Genomic DNA, 20,288 nt, shown 5'->3' on the forward strand with positions numbered 1-20,288 from the left:
CTATCTGTATAGCTGCACGGACTTCTCAGATTAATTCGTCGATACTTTATTTGTTGTGTACACGAAGAGAAATCATGGAACAATGAGATTCATATAGGAGATATCGAAAGGTAACGAGAGTTGAGCACACCGTAGAACAATGTAGCATGAGCGTGGTGATAATAACGTTTGCCATTGGCATTGTGCAGAGGCGAGACCTTTCGGAGGACTCGAGTGCAGTGTTTGTCGTCAGACATTGGACAGGGCAAAGTGTGAAGTCCTGTTTTTTCGAGATACAGACACCCACTTGCTCTTCAAGCAGTGTCGAGCGAGCCGGTGCCATATCATTGCCATAATTATTTTCATCAGTTACTGGCGCGGGAAATCTGCCGGAGTGACCTGCCATAATCGCTTTTGTAGCTCAGCGTTTTGAGCATACGATCACGACTGTCATTTTTTGGCGATTACCGGTACAGTCGTTACTCGTCACCAAAATCCAAACCGGAAACCTGTACTCCGGGAATGTCCCACTTCACTCGAAACTGAGCAAGAATTTTGTGTTCATTTCGAGTCTCGTCTGCTCTTCGGGTGTTGTTTCCTATAGTCCATCAGTCTAATCCAAGCAAGGTCTGGACGTCACCGAACATTTCCATCCATCCATTTGACACCGAAAATAATTTTTGGTCTCGATCCGTGAAGATGTCGAATTCCCTGCACGAAGCCGCCAAGGCAGGGCGGCTTGATCCACTCCACGAGGCTACCAAACGGGAGTGCAACCGAGGTGACGAGACGGGAATGACGCCGACTCTCTGGGCCGCCTACAACGGTCACATCACCGCACTCCGACTCCTCGTGAGCCGTGGGTAAGATTATCACACCCATTCTTCTCAAAATATGAAACTACGACGAGTAGAACCGATATTTGCGCTACACTGAACTGTACTTTGATGAAACAGTGGTGTCTGTGAAAGGACAAAAAACAGACCTCCCCATTAACCAGTCTGAATTTGGAGGAAATAATCTGAATTTTGACCATTCCCAGCTCACGTTTCAACAGAAGTTTTCCTATTTTTCTTGACAATCTTACCACACACTCCTAATATGGGAACTGCTCTTTCTTTCCTTCTTTTGAGCCGTATCGTCCCGACTTTCCAATCAGAAAGGTTGGGAGGTCTGAAAAAGAGAATCTGATAAGATTTTTTAAAACAAGCAATGCGCCTCCTGTCGCTGTCATTAGAGATAAATAATATGCCTAGTATAATTATTATGTATTATTGATAACATCATTCTTTCATTACTATTTGTTCAAGCTGCATGTTGTCATATCTATCATCATTTAGTTAATATTTTTGCATTTTAAAGGGACATTCCATACGATTTACATAATTTCACATAATGCAATATATAAATGGATAGTGCCATAATGTATAGATTTGCCTCAGGTCCTTGAGCACTGATTAACCATGACTCTAAATACTCAAAACATATTACACTGAACAAGGATGATGACATAGCGGGAGGGGCTAACATGGGGATGTGGACTCTTCCACCTCCCTGCTCACATACCCCAGTAATGATAATGAAAGTTCATTACAATACCACTTGCTTAACAAGTCCACCAGCGTAGAATCCATGCATACTTTCTTCTTTTTTGTTCTGCTTGCTTGGGCACCCAATCACTGATGCATGCATTTACATTGTATGTGAAGCTGCTGTAACTTGTCATCACCATCGTTCATGTCATTGTGATTTGTTATCAATTTTGAAGAAATTTTTATTCCTCATCCCAAAAACTATATAAATTCTGCAACTATGTACCCAGTATAACCAATTTATAGATGTTCAATTGCAAAAGTCTGAAAATCCTCCAGAATTCTCCTTTGAATACAGTTCGCCAACGTGTGTCTCTGTTCACACAAATTACTTTCTTTTATTGAAAATTTAATTGACATTAGCGCCATGTTTACTTTCACTAATAACAGTAAATATGAGGAAAGTAAAATGATTGTGTTTGTTTACTCTCCAATGGACATGATTGTATACTTCAATTAACGAGCAGACAATAATGATATACCTCAACTTTGCCTGCACCTCCCCCACGAATACATTTACATGTAATTCTATAAGTCAGAAGAAACATTTTCTTTATGCATGCTTTGGTCCCAACAAAGCGCGGGGCGTGTGCAATCATGTTTCTATCCCTCAGATAGAATTTGATTTGCGGTAGACGCACTTTATAGCAGCCATACAAGTCTCCTGTCGAGTTTTCGAGTAGGCCTAAGTTTCATAAACGGCGACAAAATTCAGAATGCATTGTTTGTCTAGACGTCTCGTCGAGCCGCATCGCATTATACGAGGAATATTCATGAACATTATTTCGCTTCACCAATTTACTCAAGACATTCTACACTCTGACCTAAACGATACAGTGCGTATACAGTGCGTTATCCACCGTGCGATTTTTTTTTTTTCTTTCACATGTATACAGCTAGAAAATAGAATGTTTGGTACATGCACCGAGTCTAATCAGGTTAGGTGATATTCTCCCTGAATTAGCACAGAAATCGCTGAGTTTGAAGAATGAGATGACAATTGAAAACAACAACAACATTGCTGATGACAAGGGCATTTAGATAAGTTCCTTTTCTTGGTATACCATAATGTATATTCCATGGGAAGGCTTGTGATAACCGGTATGGCTTCGAATGAAAAGATAACACGAAAATTAGTGATGCAAATTGTGTCGAAAACTTTGCCATAACATTTTTGATCATTCAGTGATTTTCTGGGTCTAAAATGTATGTTCACGCATTCTATGTTGTACATTTCTTCCTCATGAAAGCAAAGGAAGAGCAGATAAGCTTAGCAGTGTAGGAGTTCTACAAACTCAGTCAATATTAAAGGTGGAATTCATCTTGTATTCGATTTGTGTATAAAAAGAGAACTAAATAAAAATTAGAGAATACCTGAAAAATTTTGCAACTTTTATTGATCAAATAGATTTTGTTTTCTTACTAACATTATGAACTTCTTCAAATTTCTTATTCTATTTCTTATTGCATGCAACACATAAACCCACATTCTTGAAAAATCATGAAGCGCACTCTCAACTAAAAATGTACTGTCCCTTTAAAACAAAAGATCGTGAGGATGTTTGAGGAAGAAGGAGAGACATGGGCCACGTTTCATAAAACTTGTCATCAATAATAAGTTACGATAGTTGTATAATAAGCTACTGAAATCCTTGCACCTGATTGCCCGAGAGCAAATTTGTTACAGGATGTAAGTAGGAGCCATTTCAATAACTTTATTGATCAAATAGATATCATTTTCTTCCTAGCATTATTATGTTGGTTTTGTTGGGTTGTTTTTTTTTCAAATTTCATTCTTTATTTCATATTGTATCACATAAGCCCAAATTTTTGAAAATGATGAAGCCGCTCTCTCAACCAAAAGTGTACTGTCCCTTTAAAACAAAAGATCGAGAGGATATTGGAGGGAGCATAAAGGAAAGACTACTATGATCGTGACAGACAACGAATTAGCATGTCTGTATATTAGAAACACGACATCCCATTTAATGACGAGATAGCCGCCTTGCATGGCTGCCATGTATCTCATTTGAGACTCTTTTATTGGTCTGCGCATAGTCGTAAATAACGACAGTAATAACAGTATCCCGATACTCCACCAACTCCATACAATAATTAAATAGTTCTTTAACACAGCTCAACGAAATCTATGATAGTGATGATGATGCTTATATGCTCATGATAATAGAAACAATTTGATCACAATAAGCTAATTTGAAAGATGATGGTGATGATAACAAGGATATTAGAAATGATTATAATAACAGAAATATATTAGAATTTTACTAAATTAGAAGGAAGGAGTGCACATTATATAAGGTGAGAATATTCATAAGACCATAGTAGATTCATTAAAAAAATACTCCGAGACAATGATACTCTACATAAGAGACATTGCTCGCAAAAGAGAAGAGAAGAGTCTGTATGAAATAACAACATGAAAAAAGAAAATGGCGATTAACGAAAGGACGCCTTTTAAATGACTTACTGGTGTTGAAATAGTCACTGTTTTTAGGGGGTTGTATTCATCTAATTTTGCTAAGACATTTACAGATCGGTATGGAGGTACATAAATGGCGTTAATAATATTCCATACACATTATCATGTTTGTCTTTTGTAATTCTTCATAGCTTTTTTTCGACACAGGCACTACAAATTTGGGAATGATCGTTCGATTTTCGTTTGATTTTATGACTTTTAAGCACACTTGACCTTCAGAGTGTTTACAAGGTTCAAGAATGAACAGTAGCGATAATGGGACTAATAGAGCGAGAGAACAAGTTTGCCTGTTGAGACTAATTGAGAATAATGAGGTACGTGACGTCACTGTTAATGTAATCACGAAACGATTTATTACAGCTGAGAGGTGGGACAGAGAAGTGTCACACATCCCAGATTACCAAGTCTGTTAGCTGTCCTGAAACCAGAATGTCCATTTACAGTACAATTTCTTTCAAAGGAGCATTTGATATGAGAACGGCGACTGTTGTTATATTTAGCTCAAACCTTCCTTGTTCTTTGCAATTAAAACGAAAGCATTCTCTTTACAGGTCTGTACTATAAGAATGACGAATAAAATCAGTGTAACTGAGCGGTCAGTCACAGGAGATTGATACTGTAAGCGTACCTAAAACGAGAACGGTATCAAGTGTGAAGTGACGACCTATGTGCACGTGAAACCAAGCGGTCAAGGCATTGACTATCCGGGTTCGATTCCCGGCGGAGACCAATTTTTCAACTCATACACTTTCTCACAAAAAAGGAGGAACTGTAAGACGAATAATAATTTCAAAGCTACGCACAGTTTTTTTTTTTCTTTCCTCATATCTCACATTTATTGATTATGTATAATATATCACATTCAATTATTTTGTGGAAAGGGAACAAAGCGTTATGATACCTCGCTGAAAGTTCAAAGAGGATTACAGGCAGTAGTACTGTCTAAAAATGTCAAAATAAACAACGATGTAGTCTTATCTTCACGCGGGGAGTATATAGCAATGCTATTATTGCGTGGTCTCGCGAACCCTGCTTTTTATCATCCATTCAACTTTGCCAGGCATAATTATCTTTCTTTTCTTACACCTATCTATCTATCTATCTCTATAAAAAAAAAAGGTTTCGAGTTAACAAAGAAAATATCAATAAAAGGAGAACTAGACAGGAATATCGTTAGAGTACTACTTAAACGGAACCATGACTTCGTATTTTCGTATTATTACAATAAAGTTACGCGAGTGAACGGCCATTTTACATGGTTATTTCGAGGTCTTTGTCGACTTAACGAGCCAAATGCGAAATTTCACCAGTATCTGCTTATCTGCTTTCATTCAAACTACAGCATGAAGCTTTCACAGTATTATAAAGCATAAGGGTCTTCCTCTCTTTAATAGCAACGGTTTCGACTGGGAGTGAATGAATATTAAATTTTATCTATGTATTCTCAAAGTAACGGACATAAAGTACCCCCTTCTTTTTACAGGAGCAATAAATCGTTAAACTTCACTGAATATGGTTATAGAATCAACTGCACCCCGCCCATTGCCACCTACGTGTTTTGTTGGGTGGTTCCTCTATATATGTGAATATTGACACGTCCACAGGTAAAATAATGTGTGTTTGCACACTCCGAGAAGGAAGTGTGGTTATGAAAGTAGAATTTTACAGTAATGGATGGATTCTATCGTTTACACACCCTTCCATCTTCTTTGATAACATAATCATCATAAAATGTCAAATGCTACACCGAGCTTTGATGTGACTTATTTATTGTGTGGATTCTTCTTTCATACAGTCCAGGTAAAGCGTTTTGGAATATGGATATCACCAGGCCACACCCTGGCTATAGGTGACCCAGATTTCCTTTCTATGCTGAATAGAATGGATGTCCTGTAACAGGGGCATGATTGTAAAGACACTACTGCACGTAAGACAAAAAGGGAAACTACTATGGACCTAATAGACCAATGACTTAAAGGCCCGAATTCACGAAGGTGGTACAAATGAAACCATGGTTTAAACCATGGAGCGCCAAGTGTCGCATGGAATATTTCGTTACGAAATTGGTCATTTCGTCGATGAAATTCATGATTATTTTGTAACGAAATGACACCATTTTGTAACTAAATGAACATTTCGTCCACGAAATGATAATTTCGTTATTCAACGAAACGGTCATTTTGTTGACGAAATGACCAATTTCGTAACGAAATATTCCGTGCGACACTTGGCGCTCTATGGTTTTTGTCCATGGTTTAAACCATGGTTTCTTTTGTACCACCTTCGTGAATTCGGGCCAAAAAGTCTTATCTTGTTATCTTCTCAAACGAAACTTTCAAAGTATCCACATAAGGGTTAGCTCTTGCATACATCTTTTCAGAAGCATATACTATACATGCATTTTCCCTTTCTGTTTGATATTACTCGTGCACCCGATGACGACTACCGTTAAAAAGAAATTACTCAAGCAGACGTAACAGACCAAAGTTTCTGAAGCTGTATAGGCGGTCTTGTTAGAAAAACTTTCACCAGGGCCCCATTTCATAAAACTTGTTATCAATAACAAGTTACGATATAGTTGCAATAAGCTACTGAAATCCTTGCATCTGAATGGATGAGAGCAGAATTGTCACAGAAATGTGGCAGTTGTTGCTGATAACAGTTTTTATGAAACGGGATCCCCGTCTATGATCACCCATTATTTACACTATATCTTCCTTCATGATTTACTTCGTAATAAAAAAACTGTATGTCAACTGCTTCGTCAACTGTTTCCTGTTATTATTTTCTCTACATGAATAGTGAGTTGAGTTTACATTTTAATTTTTTTTATTGGGAATTCGACACACCTTATTCCAACATGAGGAATCACGTAACGACAAAGTGAATAAATTAAAACAAAAATGATAGAAGATGTCAATCATTAGAAACTGATAGAAATAGGAGGGTCTGAAAAAGAACACTCCTTCTCTGCAAAGAAGGAATATAGGATGGGGACAAAGTTCACAATGCATAAGGGGTGGTGTGTATCATACTTCTCCTCATGGTCGAACCTAGCACATCGGACATACATAAGGCGGGGCAACGTTGAGCTACTTGACCTTTCGACTCTTGTACTTTGATCCTATATGCAATATAATTATAGCAACAATATTCAAGGGACCTGATGTTTGATTACGACCACCTGACATGGTAAGGTGCATGGTGTTATTGATATAGCAATAATTGCCCACTTACACACACTGTAGTCATTAAAAAAAAAAGTTCATAATTATGATAGCAGCAATTCTCAATATAATATGAACACGTATTAGTGATGATTGGATCTGAAGTTCGATTGACGGCATGGGAGTAACTGGACTCTTGGACTCACTGATTAAAAATAGCATACTAACAGTAATCCGTTTAGCAATGATCTGTCATCAGCCTCTCCGTTTGCTCACCTTACACACCGGTTTTGCAAACAGCATTTGCCGCTTTCCAAGTATGACGGATAAACCGTAGTGACTGAGGGTTAGCGATCCGAGGGGTTTCCTTTCCCAATCCTCCTCCCCTGAAAGGTTTAATCTTGAAAATGAGAATTTGACTTTTGGGGGATATTGTTGCAATCTGAGTTTGCTCTAAAAGAAATCATCTGTAGATTAGCATGCGTCGACCAACGAATTCGTTGCATCAGAGTTCATTTCTAGCTTACATTGCAGACATTGGAATATGAAAGCCGTAAAAGACAAACGTCAGAACACTACCAGAGACCCCTTGGGTAACCGATAAGCATCAAACTTACCCTACTGTAAAGAACATAGTTTCCCACAGTGTGTTCAATGTGTTCATACCAGTCGACTATGTGAAAACGGTCAAATTTAACAGTGTGAAGATGATTCACATTGTGGTGTGGTTTTTGAAAGAGAGTTCACATAGTAATGTTCTGTTTCACACTGTGAATTGGCGATTCACAATATGAATTGATGATCAACAATGTGTTCACATTGTTAAAACGCTCGAAACAGTGTGAAGAAATTTCACACTGTGTTCACAATATGTTCACATTGTGTTTCACATTGTGCTTTACACTGTGGGACACGGTGTTCTTTCCAGCAGGGTATTTACCAAATATTGTGTAAACTCGGGAGTGGCAAGTGACCAAGAGCTGGTGGAGGGTCGGGGTGGATATAAAGGAGAGATTATGGTCTTTATAGGTAGCAGTGATTCTTGTTCGAAGATAATATTCATACAATGGAAAACACGGAATTTTCAAAAGTCAGCATAACATTATCTTGATAAGCCTGACATATTTCAGACAATTTCAGGAGAAATCATTCAGTAATAAAAGGGAAAAAATCCCGAGCATTTTTCAAAACAAGAGATCCGGGGATCTCTCGCTCTCCTGAGTATCACATGAGTTCACCTTCCACACAAAGTCATTCTTGCAAACTACCCAGCAGAAAGAACGTGTAGCAAACTTGGGAAGCTTTGGAGGATCTCCAGGAGAGCATGGTATACATTTGCATAATTTTTCTATCACTTTAGCAATAAATACCTGCCAACTTTGCAGAAAATTTGATCATTCGTTTTCAAATAAGATAAAGAAATCGAAATGTCAAACTGGCCCCGATTTGGTCCCGGCCCCAAGAGGACCACCCCGTGTATATACCGTAAGCACACTTGAAAGTACATTCACTTATGTACTCAAAGTATTTCTCGTTTCATAGAACAAGATTTTTCAAAGATTTTCTTTTTTGGGGGGGGGGAGGGGGGTTCTGGGCCTTCTGGGGACTACCAGGTGGGGTTGGTACTGTGCGATAATATATAGTCTATGAACCATCCTAGCAATAGTACCTGCCAAGTTTGAAGAAATATGACCGTGCTTATTCAAGAAGAAGATGAAAATGAAAAAACTTTGCCATGAACAAATTGCATTCACCAATAGACTTACTCATAGCACTATATACTGAGCTCCAGCACTTCTGGTTCAAGACAAGAAACTGTTTTATGATTCTTTAACCCTTTTATAGGGGGCTTTTGGGAAGGGGGATGCATGTGGTGCCCAACAGAACAAATGGAGATCCTATCGCCCCATGGATGCTAAATGCCAACTTTGGTGAAAGTCTACCATGGGGTATCGAGAAAAAGCTGAAAATGCGAAGTTGGATCACAATTTGTCCCCCCCCCCCCCCCGAGCCCCGAGGGAGGAACCCCCCGATCCATCATGAACAAACCTGAAACATGTAGTCACCAATAGACTTACTCAAAGCACTAACTGAGCTCAATCACTTCTGGTTCTAGAGAAGAAGATATCTAAAGATCCCTTAATCTGGGGGCTTTCGGGGGCCCCTCAGGGGGGGGGGGGGGTGGCATTTCGCCCAACTGAACAAATTAAGATCCTATCAACCTGCAAAGATTGGAGAAAATCCGTCGCGGGGTTCCCCCGGATCAGCCATGAACAAACTTGAAACTAAGGTCACCAATTTACTTTGGTTACAAGGTGCGCATTTCTCAATCAATACACGCCTGTGCATTCTCAATGGTTTGGGTCAAGATATTGATGTAATACCCATTTTGTCAAATTCTGTTAATCATCACTGGATATGCTATTTTGAAAATACATTGTAGAATGCAGAAATAAAACTGAACCAAGCTGGACATGAACAAACGTGATGGATGGGTTTCGTGCACATTAAACAGCAATATTCAAATACGCCTCTCAAAAACACAACTGCTGGTAATCATAGTGCCGTTTTTTCATTCATGATGGTAAAGATGTAAATATGATATGAAGCACCCTGAAGTCTTTCCATTGGAAAGCCATCGCTATTATCACCACATACCTGCAGTTTTTATCTATCGAACGTGATAACCTGAAAGGTTGCAAAAGACAAGTTTATTTGAAGGTGGCTAGTATGCACACAGCTTGGCAAAGCGTGCCTGGACAAAACTTTCTGAGACATCACTCAAGGCTTAAGATAATATAGCTATAAATCATCTGATGCAGGTTTGATGACAGAACCACTCAGAATGAATGATTACTAGTATTCAGTGTAGTCGGTCAAATTCCAAATAATTCAATCATGAATCAATATCGTGACCTATTGAAATTCGCTTTTTTTAGTGTGTGCAAATATGCATCAAAAAGGAAACAGACATTGCTCAGTTGAGTCAAAGTGTACAGACTTCAACCTCGAATTCGCGCATGCGTACTAATCATGCTACCATTAAATTCTTCTTAAATCATCATCCTCCCAAGAAAATGAATCAATCCATGCATGGTGCAAATTTTAAGCTTTCAAAATCGTTTCTGTTCAAATTTTGTTGCCAACGGTTTTCAGATCTGTTGTCAGCATAGAGATATATGCAAGCCTATATGCTACTCTCCACGATGGCCACGTACGTTGATTCTGATAATGATGGTCATTATGATATCATTGTATTTATTATTATTATTATTATTATTATTATTATTATTATTATTATTATTATTATTATTATTATTATTATTATCATTATTATTATTATTATTATTATTATTATTATTATTATTATTATTATTATCATCATCATTAATATTGTTATTATTATTATTATCATCATCATCATCATCATTATTATTATTATTATTATTATTATTATCATCATCATCATTATTATTATCATTATTGTCATGAAGGTGATGATTGTTAGTATTATTATTAGTATTAGTGTAATTACTATTACTATTATTACTGTTATTGCTGTTTTAGTAATGGTAGTCTCGATAATAGATAATTGGAACGAAAATTGCTATGTTTAGATTGTGATTTAACAACAAAAAATGATAATGACAAAGAGCAGAGTAATAATGGTAATAATAATTAATCTTTGCGGTATAGGATATTGTAGTAATGATTTTTTCCCCGCTGACCCGTGTGACTCATATGCCGTCTGTTCTGTTGAAGGGGGAGTGCTCTAATTGTACAGAGTTAATTTGCCAATCCTCTCATGGCATCAGTTTGCGGTTGTGATCAATTTTCCGTGTGTCCCGACCATGCAGAATAGCCTATCTCTCGTCAAATATTGACAGTAGCCCCAACATATGGCTCTCCTTACATCACTATAGTTGCCAAGCAAAAGCCATGCTCACGATACCACCGGTCTATGATCAGAGAGCCTCTCGGGATTCATTCACTCAGTCGTGTCTCCAGAACGTCGAGGTTTGAAGAACAGCAAAACATAAAACAAATTTGCTTGTTTCATATTTTTTTTCCACCTGAGAAGATGGCTATAGATAACCCATATTCAGCTGCACTATGTATCTGGACTTGCATGGGATACAGTCGGATGTGAGGCGGGACCACTTCACTGGGTTATGCACCCTGCTCTTTGCGACGAATGAAACGGGATCTTTTACGTGCATGAGTTGTGACTCTCTCACACTCGGGACCTCCATTTTATGTCCTATCCGAGGGACGGGGTGTCTCGTCTCTTACTAAAGGGGGGGGGGGGGGGGGCGGGAGGGGACGGTATGATTACACACAGCATTGCTCAGTAAGACTCTGGAATAGAGCCCAGGTCCTTTGGATCTGGAGGCAGACGCGCTACCGACTGAGCCAAATCACCACCCTAAATTTGATTATAAAAACAGAAATATCAAACCTTTTTTTACAAGTTCAGGTCAGTTTAGATTTTATTTCTGCATTTTCCATGAAAATAATAATAACAATAAATAACATGTATATAGTGTTTCTAAGCACATCGCTAAAGAACAGAAAAGTTGAATTAAACATACAGAATGAATAACGTTACACCGTGACATGTACGAATAGAAAAAAGAAGCAATATTGTATGTAATAAATGCTACTGAAATCATGCATAAATTAACGATGAATGTATTAGAATTTATAAACACGTATACGATAGATCCAAAGTACACCGATAATAATCACGATAATTATATAGCGTTTATAGTATTTGAACAAATACAATGAAGTCAATGAAGTCGTCAATACAGTATTTCCAATTTGAGAGACAAGAAAAAAAAAATGCAGAGTTCTGCCATCTTCAGTAAGTGCTTGATAGTGACGGTAATGCAGCAGAAATGAAGATACATTCCTCAAAACTTTGAAATATTAAACATTACACCTCTTTATGTTTACTTGCATCGTTTATGATAATACGATACCAGGACCAGAAGTATGGTTACAGTTGTGTAAATATTATCCTATAATGTTTATTCCCCGTCCGAGCTACTTTTCGACTCGAAAATAAAGCTCAGCGGGAATTAAACATACCAAACATCATCAGAATGTCAAAGAGACTACAGGAGTTTGAGTATTTTATCAGTTTCGATTAAAGATCTCGTAAATTATGCAATTCTCCGTGATGACTGGAAACACCTGTCTTGATAACTACAACAGACTGATTAAACGTCACATTACTCTTGATAGATCTGTGTATATAAGATAATTATGCACTAATACCTTATCGTAGCTCGCATTATAGAGTGATTGCAATATGGAAAGACAATCGTTACTCGACAGTACATACCATATATACTATAACAGTCAAGCGCGCCGGAACACTTCTGGGTTTTGTTTGTTTGTTTGTTTTTTTTTTTGGGGGGGGGGTGGGGCAAAATGTCAACGGGGGCACATTTATGTGCGATGTGAGATCCTCGGCGCGGGAGCGGAGCGAGCGAGCGGGGGGGGGGGGGGTGTGGAAAGGGGGATTCCCCCCCCCCCCCCCCCCACTGTAGGGAGCTTTTGTAAAACAGGGTACAAAAGTCGCGTTTATAGACCATTTAAAAGCAAATTTCTAAGGAATTAAACATAGTGAAAAATAATCAGTGCGAAGGACTATGTATTACAGACGGAAGTACATAATAATGTGATGGTGTGAGATCCTCGGCGAGGGAGCGAAGCGACCGAGCGGGGGGAGGGTGTGGGAGGGGGGATACCCCCTCCCACGGTAGGGACTTTTTGTAAAAATAGAGTATAAAAGTCGCGTTTATAGAGAATTTAAAGTAAATTTCTAGGGAATTAACATATTGAAAAAATCAGTTGCGGGAAGGACTATGATCATAACATACGGGAGTACATTAATAATGTGATGGTGCGAGATCCTCGGCGAGGGAGCGAAGCGACCGAGCGGGGGGGGGGTGTGGGAGGGGGGATACCCCCTCCCACGGTAGGGACTTTTTGTGAAAACAGAGTATAAAAGTCGCGTTTATAGAACATTTAAAAGCAAATTTCTAGGGAATTAACATATTGAAAAAAAAAAATCAGTTGGAAGGACTATGATCTTAACATACGGGGGTATATTGTGTGATGGTGTGAGATCCTCGTCGAGGGAGCGAAGCGACCGAGCGGGGGAGGGTGTGGGAGGAGGATACCCCCTCCCACGGTAGGGACCTTTTTGTACAAACAGAGTATAAAAGTCGCTTTTATAGAGCATTCTAAATTAAATTTCTGAGGAATTAAACATAGTAAAAGAAATCACTGCGAATGACTATGATAATAACTTATGAAAACTTTTCATTTTACTATAAGTACGGGCAGAACGAGCGAGCCACTTTCACTTTGCAATTTATCTGAAATGTACTCATTAAAAGCTTAAACGTGATCGCATCGTTCGAACAATGAAAAATATTCTTATACTGCTAGAAAACAAAGAAGAAAATGAAAATTGTAAGGTTTACTAAAGGTATGTTTCAGCGGGCACACTCGAGGACACGAGGCTACCATCTATTCACTAAATTTACTCATAAGTTCCTATTAGTGTATACGATACAATACTGTATGTTGTTAATGTAATTTTCGCCCCGTTAGGGGCGAAAATTTTTGCATTTTCAGTTATGAAATTACTACATTTAGACAAGAAATATGCCTTTATTGTTCATTTTGGTCTTTAAATCAGTGATTAATTATTTGTTACAGGGGGCACTTTGGGGGGGGGGGGGGGGGGCAAAAACTCGTTTTGCCCCTCCAACATTTTGTTTGGGGGGGGGGGGGGGCAAGTGCCACCCCTGCCCCCCGCTTCCGGCGCCCTTGCAACAGTGTAACGAATGACAGTGTCGACATGGCATGAATTACATCCCAATTTGATAGACTTTGTAGGTATGTTTTATATATATATATGAATATATATAATGTAATATTTCAAAACAGATTTTCATTTTCATCATTTTTTTTATCATTACTGTGTTAGCTCTTCAGGACTATAGAGGAAACACAAATTTACACTTTTTGTTTTGCCATTAAAAGCCAGACCATGGAGCATTTTCAAGTTGTAAATGAATCATTAAAGGGAAGGTAAACCCAAAGAGCAATGTGGATTGAGTGAAAGCAGCAACATTAGCAGAACACATCAGTGAAAGTTTGAGGAAAATCGGACAATCGATGCAAAAGTTATGAATTTTTAAAGTTTTGGTGTTGGAACCGCTGGACGAGGAGACTACTAGAGGATATGACGTATGAGTGGACAACAATACAAAGAAAATATAAAGGAAATTCAACAAAAATTCACTTTTCTAGAATTATGAAAGAGCAATGGACCAACCACTTTCAGAAAGCAGGGGGAATAATTGCTACCCTTAACATATGTCAATATGAAGTTGATGGAATTTGTAATATTCATGAAAAATGGATTTTTGTAGTATTTTCTTTATATTTTCTTGGTATTGTTGTCCACTCATACGTCATAACCTCTAGTAGTCTCCTCATCCAGCGGTTCCAACATCAAAACTTTAAAAATTCATAACTTTTGCATCGATTGCCCGATTTTCTTCAAACTTTCACTGATGAGTTCTACTAATGTTGCTGCTTTCACTCAATCCACATTGCTCTTGGGGTTTATCTTCCCTTTAAAATCTGTTGACTATGCTGACGTGCGATTTTAAATTTCGAAAACTCTCATTTAAGTTATACTCATGAAATGAGGATGATCCGAAATGATCCGAACAAATAATGATCAAAGATGGAAAGCAAATAAATTGCAGCTTAAGGACCCAGTATGCTAGCATGCAAAACAGATTAACATTTGAATTTGACATCTCTAAAGTGAAGACAGTTGAAGGCCATAAAATTATGATCATGCTAGCTCATCACCCAAGCAGTTGTAATTGGTAAATCTTAGACAAAAATTTAACGAAGACAGTCAAGACAGAGAAGGAAATAAGGAGGGGTAAGCGGGAGGGGGTGAAGGAGGGAAGAAGGCCTACTGAGTTGTCTATGATGGCATAAGCAGGGGGAAAGGTGTTGAGACTGTATTCAGAGATGATAGACAAGGAAATTAACGAAACGAGAAGTTGAATAGAATCCGTGACCTTTGTTGAGCTGTTCAAGATTGTACGTATATACAACTATGGTATCACCTTTCCTCCCATTTTTTACGTTTTACTCACGATCTTCATCCATTTATGTTACCCCCCCCCCTTCTGTGCGTCCCTTTTCCTCTTTCTTACTCGTATTTTCTCTTCTTTTTTTTTCTATCCTAACCCCACTCTCGTACTTTCGTCCCTCCCGCTGCTCCAGGGGTGACCCGAACAAGGCGGACCTTCAAGGAAATACGGCACTTCACTTTGCTGCCCTCTGCGGCCACCGTACCACCATTGAGTACCTCATTGCCCTGGGTTGCAACCTGTGGGCCCTGAACAACGAGTACCGAACAGCCATGCAGCTGGCGGCGGAGAACGGAAAGAAAGAGGTAAGTGTGTGTGTGTGTGGGGGGGGGGGGGGAGGAGGGGTTCTCTCTTAATTATCATACCTGTATAGGAGAAGATCAGAAAGAAGAGAGGTAATTAGTAGATATTTGCTTCCTCTTGTAGAGAAGGTGTAGGAAACCATTTTGCAGAGCTTTGGGGGCATATGATTCGGTAAATGGACAAAATGAAAGGGTTGTCCATATATTCTCAAGTCGCTTATTGCCAATTTCTGAACATGTAAAACCTTAGTCATGTGCAGTAGTCTATGTTGTGATTTTTGTTGTGCAACCTGTTAAAAATTACTACATTGATAATTGATTTATTATGTTCTCATTCATTGATTGATTGATACTTCTTTTTCACTTGTGTTTGTAGTTTGCGCTACTTTATTGTGAGATAGATTTTAAAACATGAGTTTAAGACACTTTAATGCGTTTCCTATGCATCCGTTTGGTAGAAGGGCAAATTGTATTTTTATTGCCGTTAGAGAGAGTGCAGAAAAGGAGAGTCTCTCAAGTAATCGCTAACCCATCGACAGATACAAGCACCTAATGATTGAATAACAAATACATATGTGCCGGGAAGATTAATGAATAATGAAAATGATAATGATGATAATGATAATGACAATAAAAGTAATAATCAAAATTACAAATAATCGTGATCATTAGGTTCTTTAAAAAAAAAAAGAGAGAGAAGAAGATAGGATGATGAGAAGGAGAATGAGAATATTGCTGGCACTGTATCTCTTTGCGCCTTCAGTAATAGCACTGGTCTCCATAGGGTTGTGCATGCTGGAATTATCGTTCCTAGCATTGCTGACTAACCCATATTGACACCAGGGTTTGGTGGGGATTGTCAGTAAATCGTCATGTTCCAATATAACATACACATTGGATGGGATTTGAACTCATGAAGACCCAGTTATGTCTCCCACTTATCATAAAACAAATATCCCACGTCATCTCAACAGGTACTTGCCGTCCTAGATGACGTGTCATCCAGGCAGGCTGCTACCAATAAGAAGGTGGTCCAGAAGGCCAAAGAAAAGGCTGTAAAGGAGGCTGACGAAAGGGTGAAGAAATACGATAAGCTTGTGAAGGAGCACGAAAAGCAGATGGCAAAGCAGGCGAAGAAAGAGGAAAGAACCAAGAGCTCTGCCGCGAAGGGATCTTCCGGGGATTCCACCTATTCGGACGTGCTCAACCAGAGATACACCAAGAAGGGTACGGTGACCTCACTGGCCCAGGTGGTGAGCGGTTCGAGGAAGCGGGGAGATGGCGACGGCAACTCGTCCACGGGAATACCTGCCTCCGAGAGTGGGGACACCATTGAGGAGGAGATGGATCCAAACGGCGTCGCCCCAGGGCATCGCGATTCTCGCTTCTGGCTGCCAAACCGCACCGCCGATGGACTGATGTCCCTGCCCAAGAATGACGACGCCGCTGACATCGATGACGCCCTGGATGAGCTCGATAAGAGCATCCACGATCCTATTGACGTCTCGCCTTCGGCAGACACATCGGAATCAGCAAAGTCCAAGGATTCAGGAAGCAGGCATTCCAGGACCGCCAAGCCCGGTGACTCCATCAGTACCGTCTTCAGGGGTGACAAGGCTCTGTGGACCGACGTCGAAGTGGACTTGGATGATGATGTCGACCCTGCGACTTCGGCCATTGAGCTGTTTCTCACAGTCAATGACCTCGAGGACTACATCGGCGTGTTTTACGACGAGGATATCGACATGAAGGCCCTGGAACTTCTGACAGAGCAAGATATCCTGGACCTGAGGCTGCCTCTTGGACCTCGTAGGAAGCTGAACCAAGCCATCGCGACGCGTAAGGCTGCAATGTCGTCACCTGGAGTCATACAGGACTCCGCCTTGTAGCAACCACGGCTGAGACAGACAGTATCACGATAATAAGCGTGGATCTGTAAACTTTAACACCAAAGATGAACTTATTTTTGTATACAATGCAGTCAGGTATTAAATGCGTCGTGTCTTTACAATCAATTCAAGGTAACACTCGTTCGATAGGAATGTCCTCACAAAAACTTTTAACCCGGTTTCAAATGACGGTCACTGAGAAGCAAGTAAATGCTTACAATCAAGTGATCATGAGACCTATGGCTTTGAAATGATTCCGACGGACTATCTACCACTACCGTCAACGGACTCGAACCGCTATCCCAAAGATTGAGAGGTCCATGGTATGATTCGCTGAGTTACGAGAGCTTGTAGTATTTAACCACTGCATAGAAAAGAAACCGACAATGCATTATGCGTAATTATAGAGTATTATATCTGAGCAGGTAAAACTTTAAAACTGTCTGAGCAGGTAAAGCAGTTTGAGCCTTTGTTTGCGTCATCTGCGTTACTTCTCAATGATTAGAATGCACTGGCCTGAAATCGTTGGATTGAAGCTGTCATTGTGGACATGTAGCTAGCACATCGAATACACGCATTGCAACAAGAATCCTCCATCATAAAATTATGCTACTGGCATGACTGGTTTGAAAGGAATCGCGGCTTGATGCACTTTTCCCCGAACCCACAATAAGGTCGGAACGGTTTAAAATTTCGACTGAGTGTACAAAAGAGCCCAGTGGGTGATGCTGATTCGTGCTCGTTGTGGGATCTTTGCACGCTAGACGCCACTATGAAGTTGACTGAAGCATTCAGTGCGTCAGTGCCTTCGTGAAATCTGCCCGTATATCTTAGTGTCTTTTCGACTCAGAGCTTTTGAATGCTCTTGTACAAAGTAAATTTCGCCTAAGTTTTTTGTCTTAATATGTTTCACATGCAATAAGTTGCAACTCTGGAGAATTATATTTGAAGATGGCATCGACACTTGAATCTATAGTGACATTGGATGTATAACGGGAGTGTTGACTGAACGCAGGAGAGAGTTTCTTTTTCGTTGGTTGTTAATAATACGTCCTGTCTTTTTCCATACGAGGAAGAGAAGAAAGAACATACCATTAACAACCTGTTAAGAATACCGCGTCATGTAGTTCTGTTACAACACTCAATGTGCGAAATTGTGTATAAGTTAACTGAACATACGTTCAGGAAATGCCGAGTCTCTCTATATCATTGTCAAGTTGTTGTTGTTGCTCTCTTTTTCACTCACTACGTTTCAGGATGTTTGCTTATAATGCGTTTAAGCTAACACAGTGGTCACCGATTGATCGATAACTTCTCGACGGACGATTATCAATGGTCATATCTTTCTGTCATTGGTTACCTTAGGATAATCATTATGTAATAGTACTCCAGGTATACCGCTGTAAATTGTCAACGTTTCTCTGTATCTCGTGTTATAAATAAACAAGGGCAAAGGCGCGCCAGCGTAATAAGTCGAGAAGATGAACAGCTATACGAGTTTTCTCGGGGAAAAAAATTAATTCAATGTGTGTTCAGCGTGGCTATAGTGGGATACGTGAAATTTGGGTCTGTCTCCCTCTTTGTTCGAAACAAGAGACTGCTACCGCGTCCACTACGCCATTTCTTTACCGTTTGTAAGTTCCAGATTATAGATATATGAATGGTATATATATATATATATATATATATATATATATATATATATATATATATATATATATATATTTGTAGTTCACAACAGTACTAAGTAGTAATTAAGGAGACTCCGTGAAATACGTTATTTTTTATTTTGAAGATGGTGTGTAACTGAGCACAAATAATTATTGTTGTTCATTAAATTTTGAACTTGCAGATTGAACGTGTATGGTATACATTGTACAGACACAGTGCAAAGTGTTTGATGTTTGGTGTACATTGCAAAGGTGCAAGCAGTAAGCTGTACAGAGCGCAGACAGAGAATGAGACACCACAACATAGTTTCAAGCTATGGGCTGAAGACTAAGTAGCCATATATTATACGTCACACAAAGGACGAAAATTCCTTAAAATAACGTCTTTCACGGAGTTTCCTTAATTACTACTGTTGTGAACTAATATCTTCTTAGACTCCGAGCAGAAACATTATGTGTATTATATACATGTGTATGTTCGTGTGTGTATTTCAATATTCTATTTCTTAAATTTTTTCTTATCTTTGAAAATAATAGTGAGGCAGACATCAATTTTCATTAGTAACAAAAACACAAAGTATACACTTGTACACACACACGCACTCTCTCTCTCTCTCTCTCTCTCTCTCTCGCACACACACACACACACACACACACACACACACACCACACATGTACACACACATACATCTATAACAATAGAGGACAACCAGGGGCGGATCCAGGAATTCCGTAAAGGGAAAGTGCCCTTACAAAATTAAAGGGGGCGCACCCCCCCCCCCCTAATTTTTTTGTTCATGTCATTTCTTTTGTTTCAGCAAAGAATAAAGAGGGGGCGCGCGCCCGGTGTGCCCCCTCTAGATCCGCCACTGACAACAGAGGAAAACCGGGACTCAACACGAAGCCCCAACTTTTCACCTCAAACGCAATGCCCTACAGCCCTGTCTAGTGTGTTATGCCCTTAATCCAACTTCGGTTATTTTCACGA

At 39.3% G+C, this 20,288-nt stretch overlaps 1 protein-coding gene across 1 annotated transcript; it reads left to right on the forward strand.

Annotated features, from left to right (window-relative positions):
* Nucleotides 1-438: 438 nt before the first annotated feature.
* On the forward strand, nt 439-17,800 carry LOC140231930 (pre-mRNA splicing regulator USH1G-like). The gene is made up of 3 exons (XM_072312077.1): nt 439-842; nt 15,573-15,744; nt 16,716-17,800. Exons 1-3 carry the CDS (start codon nt 679-681, stop codon nt 17,628-17,630), a joined length of 1,251 nt encoding a protein of 416 aa, XP_072168178.1. The 5' UTR covers nt 439-678; the 3' UTR covers nt 17,631-17,800.
* The last annotated feature ends 2,488 nt before the right edge of the window (nt 17,801-20,288 follow it).

This window comes from Diadema setosum, chromosome 8, assembly GCF_964275005.1.
Source record: "Diadema setosum chromosome 8, eeDiaSeto1, whole genome shotgun sequence".
NCBI lineage: Eukaryota > Metazoa > Echinodermata > Echinoidea > Diadematoida > Diadematidae > Diadema > Diadema setosum.

What these genes read in the sequence shown, in the direction of transcription:
- LOC140231930 (XM_072312077.1), top strand. Translation starts at nt 679, where the DNA reads ATGTCGAATTCCCTGCACGAAGCCGCCAAGGCAGGGCGGCTTGATCCA. An exon ending in CGACTCCTCGTGAGCCGTGG is followed by an intron (nt 843 to 15,572) that starts GTAAGATTATCA and finishes CCGCTGCTCCAG; the next exon opens with GGGTGACCCGAACAAGGCGG. An exon ending in CGGAGAACGGAAAGAAAGAG is followed by an intron (nt 15,745 to 16,715) that starts GTAAGTGTGTGT and finishes TCATCTCAACAG; the next exon opens with GTACTTGCCGTCCTAGATGA.